We start from the raw sequence: 19,345 nt of genomic DNA, 5'->3' as shown, positions 1-19,345 counted from the left end.
GAAAACTGATTTAAGAGCAGCACATGTTGTTATTTCTTTATTTCTTATTTCTTTAAGAAAGGCACTTCTTTATGTAAAAAATCTAAATATTCAACTGGAGTGGTACGGCCAATGCCAGGACTGAGCTGTTGAAAAGTATCAATTGAAAAATATCAATGGAACAATTGAAAAGTATCACGTGGTCTGACGAGTCTCGATTTTACTCCAATGATAAAGTGAAAGTGTTGCATGAATCCCATGAAGCCATGCATCCGCACTGTCGGTGGTCCACCACTCAATTGACTGGAGGTATGTTGTGTTGGTACCGTCTGGTTCCACTCATGCCATTAGAAGATCCTGTTATTTGCAATGAATATATTTCTGTCCTATCAGGCCAATTTCAAAAATTGTATGTGAATAGTTCGAGGAACATGCCCGAGATTTTTGACGTTTACCATGGCCACCTAATTCTCCAGATCTGAATCCAGTTGAGAATGTCTGGAACATACTGGAAAAGGTAGTTTGGTTTCTTAATCTACCAACCAGAGTACAGTAGCTAACAAATATCTTGATGGAAGAATAGTCAAAATCCAGAGCTAAACTCCCTAAGACCACTAGCGGAATCCATGCGACAGTGGTGTACTGGCTGTAATTCAGGTGAAAAGTGTCCCTTAGAGATATTGAATAAAGGTTTCTGGAATATGTTATTGCGTTAAATAATATGTTTATTGTGTTTCCCACAGCCATTATTTCTGTATGTGGCTCATCAAGCTGTACACGTTGGAAATGAATACTTCTGGCTGCAGGTACCTCCGGAATATGAGGAGCAGTTCTGTCACATCAAAGATCATAACAGGAGGCTTTTTGCAGGTAAGATTCATATTTTGTACGCTCAGTCTAAGCAGATATAAACATTGCAAAAAAAGTAAATTTAAATTAATTTGGCATTTGTAGGGTACCTCAACTCGGGCAACCTTAGGATTACCCCACGTCGGATTATGGAATTAAGGTAAGCAAGATTAATTAAAACCGCGCAGAGCATTTAAATATAATTAACAGACCAACAATTAGTAATAAAGGATTTCTCGATCGTACCATTGCAGATTAGAGATCCTTGAACATGATACTCAATCCACCGAAAGCTCTTATTTCTCCATATTTATCAGCTCTTTTCAAAGTTACAATGACTGCCCAAGGGTTTATCAAAACCTATCAACAATGAATTATCTGGTTAACTAAAGAATCTTGTTAATTAACGCGTATAATGTTAATGAACACTTAATTAATTATTTACAATGAATGACGTCACAGAAAGGTTAATCTGCAATTTATTTAAAATATAAGAAAATGGTTAATTAACAAATTAACCTTTTTTGGTTATCGCTGAAGGGTTATTTCTCCAACTGTACTCCTTTTAAACAACTGAGTTTGAAAATTGTGCAATACCAGGTGCAACTGGTTATCCTATTTGATGTTCCTAAAGTCTGGGGCGCCCCTATTCGATTTTAACATAAATTTAATTATTCTGAATTTATGTTTTTTCTTTGATTCCATGGACAGAGAATCTATTCTTGGGACTGTCCCCGATATTTGGGGGATGTATGGACCTCATTTTCCAAGCTAATTTGTTTTTCTTTTTCCAATTTTGGCAATTAAAGAAATGTGTTGAGTGAAAGGCATATATCTGAATTCATAAATATTATGAGAATGCGTAGAAAAAGCGTAGTGTAGACATTAATGGAAGTAATAGTTTATCGAATAATTAAATTTATAGATATTTCTAGAAGATGAGAGCTCCCACTTGTTTTAGTCTAGTGGATTGTCCACAAGAAAGCCATAAGCATGTTTCAGAATCTTTATGTGTATCAATATCTTTCTTAAATCTCCAATATCAAAATTATATGAATTCTGATGCTAGTGTTGTAAGAAAGATATTTGTTTTAATATTTGTACTAGCAAGGAAGCAAAGCTTATCTCTCAGTAACAGCATGATTCCGACCTAATACCAAATTAACCCTTTGGAATATACACTGTGCTGCCATTTTATTAAGTACACCTGCGAAGTAGCCTGTTGAGCCTCCTTTAGCTTTCAAAACAGCCTGAATTCGTCTAGGCATGGATTGAACAAGATGCTGAAAACGTTGTGCAGGAATGAAGTAACATTCAGAGATTCGACGGAGGTGTAGGCCTGCAGCGAACAGCCCTTTCCAGCTCATCCCAAAAATGTTCAATAGGATTGAGATCCGCGGACTGAGCGGGCCTCTGCAGCAAAGAAAAGTCATAGTCATGTTCCTGGAACCGTTTCATAGTGATTCGAGCTTTGTTCACCGGCGCATTATCCTGCTGGAAGTAATCATCTGACTGAGGATAAACTGCCAACATGAACGGATGCACTTGGTCAGCAACGATGTTTAGGCACAATGTGGCATTCAGATGTGAATCTATGGGTATCAATGGACCCAACGTGTACCAAGAAAACATTCCCCACACCATAACACTTCTCCCAACACCTTGCACAGTAGTCGTCAGACATGACGGATCCATGGATTCGTGTTGTTTTTGCCGAATTCTGAGCCTTCCATCAACATTGTGGCCCGTCTGTTTGCTTGCACAATTCTAGCCATCTTCCTCTGACCTCTCTCATCAACAAGCGATTTTCTTCCACAGGAGTGGCGTTGATGAGATGTTTTCTGTAGTGCGTGAAAAGTTCAGGAGAACTGCCGTTTCAGAGATTCTCTTTCCAGCACGTCTTGCACCTACTTCCATGCCTCGTTCGAAGTCTGTTAGATCGCTCCTTTTTCCCATTCTTGCTACGGTTTGTGCGCTTAACTGATACTAGAAAAGTTGTTCTGCTGCATTTATATCCCCAACAGTGGTCATGTGACTTGCAACGTTGTGGGACAAACCATTTGTGGCACAGCAGGAGTGTACCTAATAAAGTGGCAGCCGAGTGTAGGTCATAGCATCGTAACAGTTTATGAAATCAAGGATTGTACTGAAGACAACGACACAGTGCTTTATTATTAATTTATTTAGTTTTGTTGCTTGTACTAGGCATATAAGTCTTGCTTTTAATTTTATGACAAATCAACAAGCTTTTGTTTATACATATATACAGGGTCATCGAAAAAGGTGTCCGTGAGTTCTCTTTCAATTATCTTTGGAAATATTTGATCAATTGGTGTGATCGTAGCAGCAAACAGTGTGGTAACTCACTAAGTTTTATGACCTTGGCTGCGCCGTGAGTGTGCGCAGAAGGACTCCTACGCGCACGCCTCAGTCAGAGTCAGTAAGATGGCGACCGTGCAACAGACAGCGCAGTGTGTGTGTTGTGGTACGTTGAATTTAAATCTGTCATAACAGTGCAACGTCAATACTGACGTCTGTGTTTATTAGTTCATCTTTTACCATTCTGTAAAAGATGGAATGATAAACATCCTTATAAGGATTTAGCAAACTTCACAAAACGGTTTCAGTACCTGTGTGATAACATCATTTTCCATTTTTACTTTCCTGGTTCGAAGTCCACTTTGGTTATTTTTATTTATTTAAATAATAATAATGATTTTCGCAATATAGTGCAAAGGAAGCTACAGCCTTTTGTTACACTGAAAAAAAAAAAAAAAACAGTAGATAAGAAAACAACTTATATGCTTCCCTCTTCACACATGTAAGTATCCAGTTGACCTTTGAATTTATTCAAACTGTCAGCCCCAACCACCTGTGAGGGCAACTTTTTCCAGCTATCGACGACACACTGCCTAAAATAAAACTTCCCACAATCTAATCTAAGCCCTGTAATTTGAATTTATGACACCGTTCTGGAATGCTTAATAACAGTGAGAATTCCACCTTCATTCATTATACAAATCCCTCTCAGAGCCTTGTAAACCTCAATCGGGTCACCTCTGAGGTGCCTGGTTGCCAAGCTCTATATAGCCCACATAATCGGAATCTTTCCTCGTGCGGTGTTCATTCTGACGATCTCACCATTCCAGTTGCCCGTCTTTGGACCCTTTCAAGAAGCTCATTGTCGTTTTTCAGATAACGTCTCCATTCTTGAACACAGTATTCCAAATATGGTTTTAAAGTTGCTTTATACAGTGGGATTATGACCTCCCTATCTCTACAGGATAGCGTTCGAAAAATCACCGATAGGACACCATGGGCTTTCCTGGCTGCCTGTTTACACTGTTCAGAAAACTTGATATCTGCACGTACTGTAACTCCAAGATCCCTTTCCTCCTCCATTGTTTTTAATTGAACCCCATCAAGTGTATAATCTGTTTATGCTTTGTTATTCCCCAGACATGAGATATATCCTATTTGTAACCTTGCATTTAGCAGCATTAAAACATAGCTGTGACCATCTTTGAAGTCTGTTTGTTATCCTGAAGGAGCGCTGCTTCCCACTGATCATTAACAACTTTGCCAATCTTTACGTCATCTGCAAATTTTGACATCACGGCTTCTATCCCTTCGTCGATATCCTTTACGAAAATGAGAAACAACGGTAGTGTAAGAACCGATCCTTGATGGACCACATTCCTGACATTACACCAATCTGAAGAATATCCATTAATCACGACCCTGTGCCTTCTGCCCTGCAGCCACCCAGCAATCCATCTTAGAATCTAACCAGTAATCGCAACCTGTTCAAGCTTATACAGTAATCTCTCATGAGGAACAGAGTAAATTGCTTTCACAGCCATGTTGTGTGTCCTTCAGAATGCCACATCTATCTAAATGTCTCTGGATTGCACTCTAAATCATTGTCTCTAAGACTTTTCTACCACTGAAGTCAGACTAAACGGTCTGTGGTTACCATCTTCACTCTTAGAACCGCTTCTATGTATTGGCCATACATTGGCACGTTTCCAGTCCAATGGAATCTCCCATGACTCCAAAGATGCTCTCATAATTAACCTCAATGTTTAAATACACTCCCTCGCGCCCTCCCTAAAAACTACAGGGGATATGCCATCAACTCCGGGAGCCTTACTTTCTTTACGTCATCTGCAAATTTTGACATCACGGCTTCTATCCCTTCGTCGATATCCTTTACGAAAATGAGAAACAACGGTAGTGTAAGAACCGATCCTTGATGGACCACATTCCTGACAATCGCACAGCCTCTTCTTTGGGCAGAATTGCAGACACGTACAGCTGTTTGTTTCCTAACGATTAGAAAAAAGAGTTTAGTATGTGGTGTACTAATTTCCACAAGTTCATTTCCATTGAACATTTGGAAATCAGTACAATTGCATGTCCTGATCAGTACAATCAGTACAATTGCGTTGAAAGCGGTGAAATAAGCTGAAAGAATGAACATTGAAAAACCCATTTTTCTCACACTCTTTTGCTATTTGTTTAGCGAGGATATTAACGTTGGATGAAGCAGTTGGAGTGGTCATTGAAGCGCTGCACAGAAAGAAACTATTGGACAACAGCGTTATTGTTTTTTCAACCGATAACGGAGGGCCCGCCTACGGATGGTGGAATTCATCTGGATCCAATTGGCCGCTAAGAGGAGGGAAAGCCACGCACTGGGAAGGTGGAATAAGAGCAGTTGGTTTCATCTGGAGTCCGTTGCTGGGAAACTTAGAGGGAAGAGTGTCGAACCAGTTGATGCATATCACCAACTGGCTGCCAACCCTTTATTCTGTTGCAGGTACGTAAATCTTATTCCGGGTCAGTTATATGTTCAATAAGTCATTTATTGTTTCTCCATACATGAGTTATATCGTATTTGTATCTGCTAGTCATTAAGGGGGTGCGGGGGGGTGTATGAATATTTCGGTGTTAGGGAGCTTCTGTTATCTGAACTCTGTTCAATATTGGGTTTATTAACTTCCAATGACCACAAGTTATTTAAATACAAAACCTAAAAAACACTCACTGCTTAACGTTCCAACTAGATGGAACTCCAGTAATCAGAAGTATTAGGAAAATCATGTATTCTAGCTAGATTGAATTCCAAATATTCACTGTTCATTGTCTAGTGGATGCAATCTAATCTCAACAACCCCAACACCATTTTCTTTTTTCTTTCTGTTTTTTTCTCTTCCAGGTAATTTTAATGCGTTGAAAATTTGTTGTTGCTGTGGGGGAGGGGGGGTTGCCCAATGGCGATGTCTAGTAAGGAGATGTTTAGGTTTAGTCCTTGTTGGCTTTCCCATTTGCTAATTCTGCTCGATAAAATTAACAGAAAATGTGGTGTAACTCGTGCAGCTTGAAATGAAGCGGGATAAAAATTGATATGGTGGTGTACCATAGAATAACGATGAAATGAAGAGACAGTGAGAAACTTCGGGAGCCTTTATAGGGGTTGCATAAGAATTACCAAAAAGGTCACATTACAGAAGTCGATACAAGAATCTCGAAAACATGGTTACGTGACATTATTACGGCATATGATCCCCACCAACGGCTAAACACGCCTGACGGCGGTGAACCCTGCTCGATATAAGGGTGTCTATAAGATTCTGTGGCAACAAATCCCATTCTTCCACCAACGCTCACCAAGTGATCGAGGAGTTGGCTGTCGGCGGGCAATGCGACGACCAAGAGCATCCACACGCATGTTCGATCGGATTTAAGTCTGTGATCGTGCTGGCCAAGACAGTTCTCCGATATCTTTAGTTTCAAGACACTCCTCCACCAGTTGAGCTCTATATGTGTAGAGGTGTTGTGGTGCATGAAAAGAAAATCTGGACCAACTGCACCCCTAAAAAGGGTTGGAGAATCTCTTCTCGGTACCTCTGCGCGGTTACAGTATCCCTATCAAAAACATGAACAGGGGTGCTACCGTTAATTATTATTATGTTAAAGGGATGGTACCGCATTCCTCCTCATCTCCATATGAAATAACGTCCAGAATCGGTTTGTAGGCTAAAACGGTACTTCTCAGAGAACAGAATTGTGCCCCATTTGTCATGGCTCCAAGTCACATGTTCATGGCACCAGTTTCGACGAGCTGTGTGGTGGTTTGACGTTAATGGGATTCAATTCAAATTCAAATTATTATATTAGGGCCAACCGTAATTACTTACATATACCCAATTATGTAATATGGCTGTAAATTGAGTGTGTTCTCTGGTCGATTTGCCTGTTTTGCTGGACGGAAAACTCCGGTTTCTTGGTGAACCTTGAAAAACCTTGCTATCTACGCCTGAGACTGACTAAGGTTAATGAGATACAAACTACTGGCTTCCTTGCGTAGAGTGCACTTGAATTTGGCCGTCTTAACAGAGTCCGGTTAAAAATGTTTTCATCTGTGGCTGCAGCAACCTCAAAGGACAATTGATTACAGGACATCGTAGGACTCCCCTTTGCTGTTAGAGCCAGCTAGAGGTGTGTTCTGGTTGAGTAGCCATCGAGCGACCCCAGCCAGCACTTCTTGTAATGGTTCCTGTCTCGCGAAACTGCTTCCATCGTGCCGAGACGACATTGCATGATACATTAAATGAACGTGCCACCTCCGCCTGCGACTGTTCGGCTTCAAGTCGTCCAACGACCCGCCATCTCGAAGAATCATCTGAACGACGATGACTTGCCATCCTGAGTACTGGACATGTGGCTCCACTGAGCAAGCCAATAAACGGGAATGAAATGATGTGGTCGCAACCCTTGTTTTTATAGGCATCAATAATTTGTATAATTTGCATAACAGAGTACATACGGCGCAGATGTCGGAAACCACAGGTGGCGCCTACCCATAAATACACATCCACTTCTAAGGAATTGGATAGAGTGAATGAAATGAGCATCCACTTGGCGTTCAACGAAGACAACGGGTAATATAATCTGACCAATATAAATAAATTAAATTATTTTAGAAAAACGTTCCAGCTATATAAATGAACCTTCTTTACTCCTAAAAGAATACGAAACACAAAAAATATTTTAAAATCCAGGGTTTCGAAAAGTCGCACCCAAGAAATTATTCAATGGGAAACAAAGAAGTGTCGTATGTGGAAATTTCATCCTGGAGTCTGGTTTGGAGATAAAGGTCACGTGTTTCGTTTGTGATGAGAAATTGTCAAACTTCTTAACCGCCAGCCCAGATCTCTGAGATGGGCTGTTTGAAGGGCCCTGCCTTTGTTACCATTGACATGTGTTGGTTGTTTTATTTACATTTGAAGGATTCTTTTATCCTGAGAGGAGAGTTATGACCTTCCTCTCTTTTTTCCAGTCTGGTTGCTCACACCCACAATGTTGCGCATGCAAATATATTGATACGCTCCCTGATGGTTTTGTTCTTGATCTTTATTGGAACTTTGTCGTACTGAGTGTCCTGGGACTTATGAGACCTTGCAGATATAAGGAGGAAGTTGCTATAAATGACGAAATATCATGGCAAATGACAGTTGTTCTTTATCTTTATTCATAATTGTATTTAATAATATTATGTAATTATAAAGAAATTTGGAAGTTAAGTTTCTGCCTAACCATAGTTCGTTTAGTAAATTGCAATTATTTCTCTTTTTCTTTGTGTGGTAGGAGGTAACGTGGAAGATCTAAAAGATATTGATGGATTTGATATGTGGGAAACATTAAGAGATGATTTGCCCTCGAAACGCAAAGAGGTCCTTGTCAACATCGATCCAATGTTTGCGGCCTCTGCTTTGATTGATGGCGACTACAAATACATCAGCGGAAGCCCCAGAAAAGGAATTTATGACGGCTGGTTTGGACCTACAGGCCGCACTGAACACACTTGTGAAAATGGGCAGTTGGAGAGTTGGATCTGGAGTAAAGGTTCAGTTGTAGGAGAAATACTCGCCATGATGGGGAGGCAGTTCCCTCCAGAAAGTTGCCATTGTCGAGCAGAAGCACAAGTGCAATGTGGACCAATACCTAAGTGTGCTTCTAGCAACTGCAAACCTTACAAGGCTCCGCGTCTGTACAACATTGCCAAAGATCCTTGCGAGTACTACAATATCGCAAGCGATCATCCTGAGGTGCGTAATTCTTTTTTCTTTTAAGAAGCAACATAAATATTCATTATCGATATCTCACTTTTGCAATCTGGAACTTAATGAATTGACTTTATTTTTCTCTCTTTTAGATTGTTAATAGAATGAAGAAAAAGATGAATGAGTATTCCAAAATGGCAGTCCGACCCTTATCAGCACCCTTCGATAAACGAGCAGATCCTCGTAGGACCAATTTTTCTGTTACACCGTGGATGGACGATGTGCCCCCTGTCCCAGTGTGTCCAAAATAAAAGCCACAGCAGTTTAACTTCCCAATAACCACTCTTTGTTTATTTACCATCTTGTATTTGTACCTGCAGCCAAAATTTAAATATAAACTTTAAAATTGAATTATTTTTATTGCGTGATGTTTGTTCTCTTAAACGTTTAAATGGAAACACACATTAACCCTGAAAATGTTCTTTTTAGATGGGCACCCTCACTCCTCCACGACCTCATATTCGCTCCCTGACTACTTCAATGATATCTTACTCTCGCAAAAGATACCACAGACATCGAGGGTAAATTAAGTCCCTTAATTAATTCTTTAGATAGAATAAGCAAAGAATAATTAGTTACATGATATCTTGATACTCCTCTCTTAGTGACATTTTACTAATTGTCTTGATTCGTTGTCTATCTCTCTCTCTAATGTTTTGACCTACTAGAAATATAAAGGAATAGTAAATACATATGTATATAACTCCTTCCATCTACTTCATTAAAACAAACTCTTCTCAATTTTACATTTGTTCTGTAATCCTTAATTGGATAACCTTCCTAAACAGCAGATATATACAGTGAGTGGATGGAAATCATTGGATACCTACCTAGTTACAGGTAGGCCCACCTTTCGCCCGGATAAGGGCAGTCACAAGGCGAGGCATTGAGTCCACTAGTTCATGGAAGCGTTCAACAGGTATTTCTATCCATGCTTGCTGCACCGCTGTCCATAATTCCGTTGCATTTTTGGGTGGAGAATCCAACGTTCGAACGGACCGTTCCACAGCATCCCAAGGATGCTCCACAGAGTTCATGTCCTCTAAACGGGGAGGCCATATCATGGTGGTAAAATCTGCGGAATGCTCTTTGAACCATGTTCTAGTCACGACGACTCTGTGGGGAGGCGCATTGTCCTGCTGGAAGAGTCCATTGCTCTGTGGGTGCAAGATGACCATGAAGGGATGCAGATGGTCTGCAAGGATGGACACGTAACGACGACAGTTCAGAGATGCGTCTAGACGTACCAGAGGTCCCAACGTGTGCCTACAACTGCCTGAATAGTTCCTTGTTCACATTACGGGTGCATAGCTTCGTGCGGTTTGCGCCAGATACGCACCAACCCGCCCGTTCGAAATAACTGGAAACGGGACTCATCGGACCAGAAGATCCGCCTCCAATCATCCAAGGTCTAGTGCCGATGTTCTTTCGCCCAGTTGAGGCGTAAAATCCTGCATAGTGATGTTACCAATGGGACTCTGGTGGGTCGACCGCTCCCATAACCTATTGCGGCTAATTATCGCCTGATGATCTTGGTTGAGACGTTTCTGGCACCTCCCTCGTTGAAGTCGGCGGTGATTTGTGCCACTGCCACTCTCCGGTTGGCTGAAACAATGCGAGACAGACGTCGACAGCCACGTTCATCCACCACCTTTCTGCTCCCACAGTGCTGTCCACGATGAGATGTTATTTCGGAAATGGGGTGTTCCCGATACGTTCTTGATTCTGTCGAACGGGGACAGTGCAATTTCTGTTCCACCTCCGCGATAGAGTGACCTATGCGTCGGGCATCCACTATCATCCCTCTTTCGAAGTCGTTTAACTCACGACGTTTATCCATACCGACATCGAATTACTGTTTAATGAATGCATTGATGCAGTGTACCTATATACGTGCTAAGCGTTGGGTTCGTCCACTAGCGAGAGGGGTGACAGCGTCGCTTTGCCCAAGAACCAGCTGTCCCATGAATTCTGTCCTTTCAATGTATATATATACAGTATTAAGAAATACTAAATTTTCTTTATTTATTTAACTCTTTCTTTCTTATAAACATCACATTCCACAAATCATATTAGAAATCTGTAATAGGATTTCACTAAAATATAACTGAGTAATGACTCATTTCTCGCTGACGTACATTTACTCACCCCTTTTATATCTCTCTGCGATTTAGGGATGCACTAAGAAAACTCTTATAACACTATGTAAATAAATATATCCTAAATTTATTAGTAGGTTTTGATTTATGTTTATCTCTCTCTCTCTCTCTCTCTCTCTCTCTCTCTCTTTCTCTCTCTCTACGCACAGTTCATTATTTAAGTTATTACATTGGGGCTTGATCTCTTGTTTATTCCTTATTCTGATACAGTTTCGGCAGACACTTACTTCGACACCCTCTTCTATCGTCCTAAGCAAAGTGTCCGGCTCCTACTTTGAACTCAACGGGGATCTGCTTCCGTGTTCCATCATTTGCTGCTCTCTGGCGTGGCTCCGGACGTCTTCCACTCCTGTAGTCAGTTTGGACCTGGCATCCTCGCTCTATATAACTGCTATCATCTGTCTGCTTGGCTTCCTTGTCAATCATCTTTCTCTTCCACACTGCGACAGACGCTCTGGCTGAGCTTGGCTGCTCTCCTCGGTAGTTCCACCTTGCCTTCTTCATTGAGAGCACAGTACTGGGTCGTGACGATCAGCTCAGGCTTTACCACATGACAGTTCTACTGTTCCCTCGTTCCTGGCATCTACCAGATGACACTACACTCGATTAGGGTATTTACAAGTGGCCCTCGTTCCTGGTTTTTAACTATAATTCCTTGGCCCACCTACTTTCTCTTCTCCCTTTCTTTACTTTTCTGCTGCCTCTCAGCTGTCCCTATCTGGACCACGCACTTTCCCAAGCGCATTGCGCTATTGCTTACTCTTTTCCCTCCATTTCTCCTCTCTAGGGCCACACTCCCTTACTCCTTTTCTTGTCCAATCATAACAATTTCCAGAAGATTCTCTTCTCCCTTATTCGGCGAATAAGAGGGAGAAGAGAATTTGTAAGATTGGTATTTTACAGACGGAGGCATTTCTGGTTAGCCATGAATCACACAAGTGGATGAGAGACGTAAATTAAGGAAGAATGAGATTGGCCCTCCGAAGTGCGGTTTCATGATTAGTTTGCCTTCTATAGCGTTTGTCCGACAAACCAATCCAGGTTAGCATCTAGTATCTGGAATTTGGAAGTGTCTGTTTAGGGAGGAACCTCACTGTAACATTACAAGGACCTGTTAAGCTCATTGGCAATTTCATTGTGGAGAATTAACGGGTTAGTGGAGGTGGAACACCGTTTAATTTTACTAAATTAAGATCCTATAAGCTTTATCACTACAAATGATGGTGGAACCTTCAAGAATTTGAAATATTATGCAAAAACCCTTACAGCTTTTTCTTTTGTTACTGCGTGTTTTTAATTAATGCGTGGTTTTTAGTATAAAGTGGTATTTGTAGTCAAACTTTAAGGTCCTGTAAGTAAGAAGTTGCAAATTCAACTTCTGCTATGCTGAAAAGAAAGTTAAGAATTTTAGATTTTCGTAGGTATCTTATGGTACGGAATGAACTCATAATTCCGTCTGATGAGAGCCATCTTTAAGCATGGGTCCTTCCCCCTTGAAGTTAAGTCACGGACTTAACTTTAAGGGGGAAGTCATCTTCAAGAAGCGAATTCCTTGCAGACATTACAGTATATGCCATATAATATTTGACAATCTGCTGCCAACATTTGAATTTGAGGTACATCTCTTTTCCATTACACTAAATTTGATGGATGGCATTTCTTATAAATAAAATATACTTTCAAAACGACACTCTTTGAATAAAATATTTTTTAAAATAAGAAATATTGTTCAAAGTTTAAACCTACATCGATGTCAGATGAACTAATGAGACATGTGGCAGAGAAGAGAAATGCATGGGATGCATAGAAATTATCAGGTGACAGAGATGCCTATGGCAGATATAAGCTAGTCTGCGATCAAGTCACAAAGGAGGTGTGTCACGAAGGCAGATTACGAGAAATCCTAAGAAAAACAGCAAGGATTTCTTTACTTATATAAACTCTAAAAGGAAGGGGATGAATCTGATTGGTCCACTTGACATCGATGGTTCAACAAACTGAATGAGTATTTTGCATCTACATTCACACGTGAGAAATTATTAAGGTTTGAAAATGGCAGAAGGTTATCAAATTGTAGCAGGGTGCTTAATGATTTTGTAATAACTGAGACCAAAGTGGAGGAGAAATTGTTGAAGATAAACATAAAAAAGGCACCCGGGGTGGATGGGATCTATCCAGTTGTATTAAAGGAGGCGGCAAAGCAACTAAGCAAACCCTTAGCCATAATTATGAGAGCTTCTTTGGACTCAGGGGAGGTTCCCACGGACTGGAGATGTGCAAATGTATCCCCAATTCACAAAGGGGGATCGAAGGGGGACACGAGTAATTACAGACCTGTTAATTTGACTTCTGTTCCAGTAAAAATAATGGAGGCACTGTTTAAAGAAGCACTGCAGGATCATCTACACAATACAGCAGTAATAATTCAGACACAGCGTGGGTTTGTTAAGGGAAAGTCTTGTCTGATCAATCTCAACGAATACAATCATTAACCGCATTTAGCAGTCAGGTTATATCGAATGACGGTCAACTGAGACGCACGTACTACTATACTCTCGTGCTTGACTAATCGGCTACATGAGACCTTTCGTTGGTATACGCATATGTAGAGGAATGTACCGATATCTTTAGAAAATCTTCATTGCTCTTCGCACCATCAAAACTTTACCTTCAGCTCTGCTAACTATTTGCAACTCTGTGAAACAGACTGCTACCGAAAACCAGTTAAACATTACCAGGGAAATAACGACAGCAGTACAATACAATAATAAGAATAGGAAGAAAAACACTTGGACGGGCACCGCACTAGTCTCGAAGCTTCAGCCTTTCAAACCGGTTGGTTTATTACCCCAACTCTATCCCAGCAGTTTGTTTGTATCGCGTTTGGCCCAGGACACGTCAGCAAAACTCGTCGCTGATGTACTATTTGAGTTGGATTTAAATATTCAGAAACTGAACACTCGTAGCACATCTTATGCTTCTTTTCGAATCTATTGTGACAGAAGCCAGTCTGAAGGGGAACGTGTACCAAATGGCCCCTCGGCACCATCATCAGACCATTTTATGAAACACGAAGCAGAAAAGAAGCGATACCCTCAAATACCCCTGAGAGGTGTCCACAACAGTCCAGACACTGACTAGACGATGTATCTCTATTCCCAACTAACAACCGAACTGCTCTATATGGAATTGGCCATAACAAAAAGGTAATTCCATATTTCGCCCCTAACATACTTACGATAAAGGGACTCTCAACGGTGATTGAAAACTACTCAAAATCTCCGTCATCTCTATCTCAGAATTTTACGATCCCTGTCATGGTTTCAACAAATCGAAAACCAGCAGCGCATCACAGACAAACCAGACAGTGTACATCCCTCGTCAAGGTCAGGAGAACAGCGTCATTCCAACTTCTATTTCAAAATGTGCGATCCATGAGGAACAAATTGAATGAAGTTGAGGAGCTCTTGCTTTCCAGTTCGATGGACGTGGTTTGCTTCGCAGAAACATGGCTTGATCCCAGTGAAGAAACACTTTCTTCTACTTGGCCTGCATGATATCAGATGGTATGCACGTCTAGAGAAAACCGCAGGGGAGCAGATGTAGCAATTTTGTTCAATGAGCAGGTATTTTCTATCCTCCACTCAGTATCGAGCCAGTCTGATTCTTTCGAGGCTGTTCCAGTCACACTAAAACCTAAAAACAACGACAGCCAGAACGTTTCTTTCAACATTGTCGCAGTGCATATCCCACCAGTTCCTGATGCACAAGTAGTTGATGAACTCCTCAATTGGCTGATTAACCATTTCCATTCATCACTGAAGCATGTCGTGTGTGGGGATTGCAATCTCCCAAATACCCTGGGGAGCCTCAAGAGAAGACTGCGTCAGCGTCTAGACATATTAGGTCTTAAACTGGTGAGCACACCACCCACGAGGGGTGAAAGCATATTGGACCTCGCGTTCGCGTCAGCAAATTGTGCAGCTAATCAAGACCCGACAAGCAACATACAGTCTGATCATAACCCCATCATTCTCTCTGTGCAAACAGAAATGCCCATCACTTCTGGCAGGAGAAAAGTCACAGCCAAAAGAATTACAGCGCCCAAATACCTCAATCCTGAAAGGCGTGTTTATGCAGCCCAGGCAATTCCATGAGATGTCCTTGAGGAATGCGACCCTGAACTCGGAACTGACCTAATGACAAGATGGATAGTCGCTATTTTTCCCTATGCTGGAACAAAGAAGCTAACCATTACAGAGCATTCAAAGGCCTGGTGGAGTCCAAAAGTCTCTGAAAGCTTCCACGTAAAACAGAACATGCATAAGCGATGGAAAAACTCCGGCTCACCCTCGGACAGAACTGCCTTCTCCCTAGTTAGGGCGCTTTTTATTAGGAACAAGAGGGAGGCAATAAAACTTCACTTAGAGGCTACCATAAATAAGGGGAAGCCCTTCCACAGAAGCAAATCAGAAGACCCCATCGACTCACTCAATCTGAGCAGTTGGCTCGACCATATAAGTAGATTCTCGGCTCAGCCAGAATCCACTATACAAATGGAATTCCCAATCAATCCGATTTCAACAGACCCGTTAAATTCAGTTCAACTTACCAAATATCAGCTGATTGGTGCAATAAATAGTTTAGCACCTACGGCTGCATCCGGTGCCGATGGGATTCCTCAGTTTACGCTGAAATGCCTCAGTACATTTACTGTTGATCCCATTCTGTCGTTATTCAACAAAATCCTTCATAAAAAATTCTTCCCTCCTATATGGCACGCCTGTCTAGTAAGACCGCTGCCAAAAATACGCTCTGCTTCTCAGTCCAGTCACTTCCGTCCTATTTCTTCTGCATCAAACCTTTTAAAGATATTTGGGAAATCTCTTCTGAAAACGTTAATCACCCAAATAATGCCACATCAACCACCGCAGATTCACTATGCCACCCGGTCAAGATCCACCGCTACAAATCTCGTCACCATCACGTGGATCCATGCAATTGAGCACGGTTCGGAAATCACCGTTACTTATATCGACGTCCAGGTAGCATTTGATTCCGTATCCGTTCACGCGTTGGCAAGGCTACTATGAGTATTATCTCATTGGTGGAGACGTGCTCTTGTTTATTCAGACAATGCTTGAGAACAGGACTATTATTGTTCGCGATGGCAATTTGCCTTACATCATGACTATTAAAGCTGGAGTCCCACAAGACGGGGTCCTCTCTGGTTCTTGTTCTCAGCTGTTCTTCTGCCTTTCGTGACGGGCCGAATTGATATTATCACCTTCCCTGTGATACAAAGCTGTTCACTGCTATCAACCTTGGAGACACTGCTGACCACACAAATGCCTTAATCGTACAGAAAATCCACAACCTCGAGGCCTTTCTCTCTGGTTTCGGCCTTCACATCAATCCTGAGAAGTCGAAACAGTTGACTTTCTCGCTCAAACGGAACCCAACGACTGTACAAACCAATATAAGGGGATCTGCGATTTCTGCTGTTCAGTAACACACCGATCTGGGCGTTATCTTTGACCAGGAGCTCTCCTTTCTACCACGCATAGACCACCCGCAAAAAAAGTTCCGTCTGCTTCGGTGGATGCTTAAGCAATAACTTATGCGTGTCCATGACCAGGCCGTTTGGTGCAGGTATATTAAAACATGTGTCTATCCGTTCATACTTTATGGCGCAGAAGTCTGGACCTCAAGTGCCGCAACGCATCTGAGACGGATTTTTGCGGGCGAATTTTGGCTATTGAAGTGGGCCATATGGAAATTTCGGCTTCCCCCTGCAACCAGATGGCAGCATCTCTAAACATCAGATGAGAGAAGACTCGTCTTTGCTGTAAAAATGATGGTTGGCATTATTTCGGACCCAGACTTCTGGGCTAACTGCGGTTGGAGGATCCCGGTCTTCGGGCCAATCCAGTCCTTCAGGCCACCCCAGATCGGTTAAAGTTATCCGATCGGTTCTTACCCGTGCAAATGCTGCAGTACATATACTCCTTGGATGGCGACCTGTACAAGTTCGCATTGGATAAAAAATATAGACAGAACTTACATCATCGACTTCCTTCTCAGGACCACGTCACAGGACATTAGAACCTGCTCCCAAGGACCTGTCCATCACTGCCATGGATCCATGAACTATTAGATCCTGATCTAATAGTTCATGACAGTTTGAATCCTTTTGTTTTTGGTCCCAATCTTACTGATGTAAACGCCATTTCGTAACGTGCTATTCTGCCTCCAAAAATTGACGAGTGTGAAAGAATCAATTTAGAAATTTTACAAATGATTCCTGGTGAGTCATTACAATATAAGAGTGTTAACACAATTATATCTGAAGATCTTGAAGAACTTTTGCGATACCCAACCGAATTCCTGGACAGCCTCGGTTTAAGTGGTTTACCGCCCAACATTTTAGAGTTGAAGGTAGGAGCAGTTGTTATTTTACTGCGGAATATGGCAAGTTCAGAAGGATTGATCAATGGTACGAGACTTATAGTCAAAGTTATGCATCAGAATTGTTTAGATTCAGAAATAATAACGGGAGAAGCTAAAGGAAAACGGGTACTCTTACCGCGTGTACATTTTGAATAATCAGAAAGATGTTGAAACCAAAGAAAATTTACAAGTTTCCTCAGATACAAGAAATGAGAAAGAATTCGACGTGTGTTGGCTTACCTGCTCACGACAAAACACGGACTACATTTCTTTAGAGCAACTAGAGAAAAACTCTGCTACCAATTGCGAAATTTTCGCAACGAAAACAGTTAGTTAATTAAAAATATTTTAATTTTCGTCTAAATGTTTTAGATTTAAATTAGCAGTAGATTACGATTAGATTATAGTTAGTTATGATAGGTTAGAAAGGAGGTGGTCTGTTGTTCTGTTACTCTTGGGAGATATAGAAACGCAACCTTGAATCCTATGTCAGATTTTAGGGGGGTACAGTACACCCTCTCCTCTACTTCCTTCTAATGGACGATAATGTTTCCTCACCCATAGCACATCTGGTGGAGGATTTTCTTCGGAGTGTAGATCCTTCCCGATTGGAGTGGCCATTGACGTCTTCAGAATAGAATCCCATCAACCACGTATAGGATACTCTAGGGAGAAAAATTTCTAGTCGTCAGCCACCTCTCACAGCCTTACATGGTTTATGAACTGTTCTCCTATACGGTTCAATACCACTAGGCCTTTAGGTCACTCATTAATATCAGAAGAGCCGTTGTGAGTGGTACCTGTCTGTCAGGGTAATCGTACCCTCTATTAAGGTCTGTCTTTTCCCAATACTCATTTTTAGGCACTCATGATTGGCATGTTTTAGAATTCCAATACTTTATCCATAAGTCCATCAGCGGTGCCTCACTCCCACATCAAATCTGCTGTGGTAACCTTTGCAGAATATATTATACTTCAAACAAGTTTTCCATCTTCTTGCTAGGAAGAAAGGGAAAGAGGTAGTGAGAGGGAAAACATTTGAGAACGACTATTCACACGATTGTTTCAAGTTGAGGATACGTGAGGGGTGGGAGAGACCAGGGATGGAATTAGGCCAACACAAACGGGACGACAGATGGTTCGATTATTATCTGCAGTATGTCGGCATGATTGGAAAGGTCGTTTGACATATTTTTCCCAGAAACAAACAAAAAAAAAAAAAAAAGAACACGAGGACCCCTATGCAAGACCTACCTAAGACCATTTTCCCGATGATGACCTATATAAGGCATTACAACACAAATTTAAAAAAAAGCAAGACGCATCAATCTAGATTACAGCATGAATTTAGGTACAGATCACAAAAATTGCTTCACTTACATTTTTTTTTAGGAAAGAGCTTTTGCTTACAAAGATATGTTTCTTTAATTTAAAACTTTAAAGATAACTTAAAGATATTAAAAGAGGATTAACAGATTTTGGCTTAAGCCTTGCGCCTACCATCTGATCCATGCAAATTCAATTTCAATCAGCAGAGAATATTATCTCATTGTCCAACACATGAGAAGTGTTACGTGTATTTAACAAAATACACGTGATTGTAGAAAAATGTATGTCGGAGAAACAGGCCTGAGACTGGAAGCACGAACCTGAACGCTGATTGTTGCGAATTTTTCCTGCAGCTGATCAGTTAGAATATCTTTCCCTGTCTAAATACATTATTTTGTTTTATTTTTTTTCAGGAGTTAAGGAAATGCATGGAGTTATTCTTCGCAATCT

At 41.2% G+C, this 19,345-nt stretch overlaps 1 protein-coding gene across 1 annotated transcript in view; it reads left to right on the top strand.

The window, feature by feature from the left end:
* Positions 1–19,345, top strand: part of LOC150084156 (uncharacterized) — a 70,429-nt gene that overhangs the window by 11,491 nt on the left and 39,593 nt on the right. The window contains exons 5-9 of the mRNA XM_090376137.1: positions 723–849; positions 5,354–5,650; positions 8,482–8,942; positions 9,050–9,193; positions 9,387–9,478. Of these exons, the coding sequence (XP_090232263.1) occupies positions 723–849; positions 5,354–5,650; positions 8,482–8,942; positions 9,050–9,193; positions 9,387–9,478 (1,121 nt within the window). The remainder of the gene's footprint in view (positions 1–722; positions 850–5,353; positions 5,651–8,481; positions 8,943–9,049; positions 9,194–9,386; positions 9,479–19,345) is intronic.

This window comes from Mastigoproctus giganteus, chromosome 6, assembly GCF_048544385.1.
Source record: "Mastigoproctus giganteus isolate SK-2022 chromosome 6, ASM4854438v1, whole genome shotgun sequence".
Classification (NCBI taxonomy): Eukaryota; Metazoa; Arthropoda; class Arachnida; order Uropygi; family Thelyphonidae; genus Mastigoproctus; species Mastigoproctus giganteus.
This window is presented reverse-complemented; position numbering and strand designations above follow the sequence as displayed.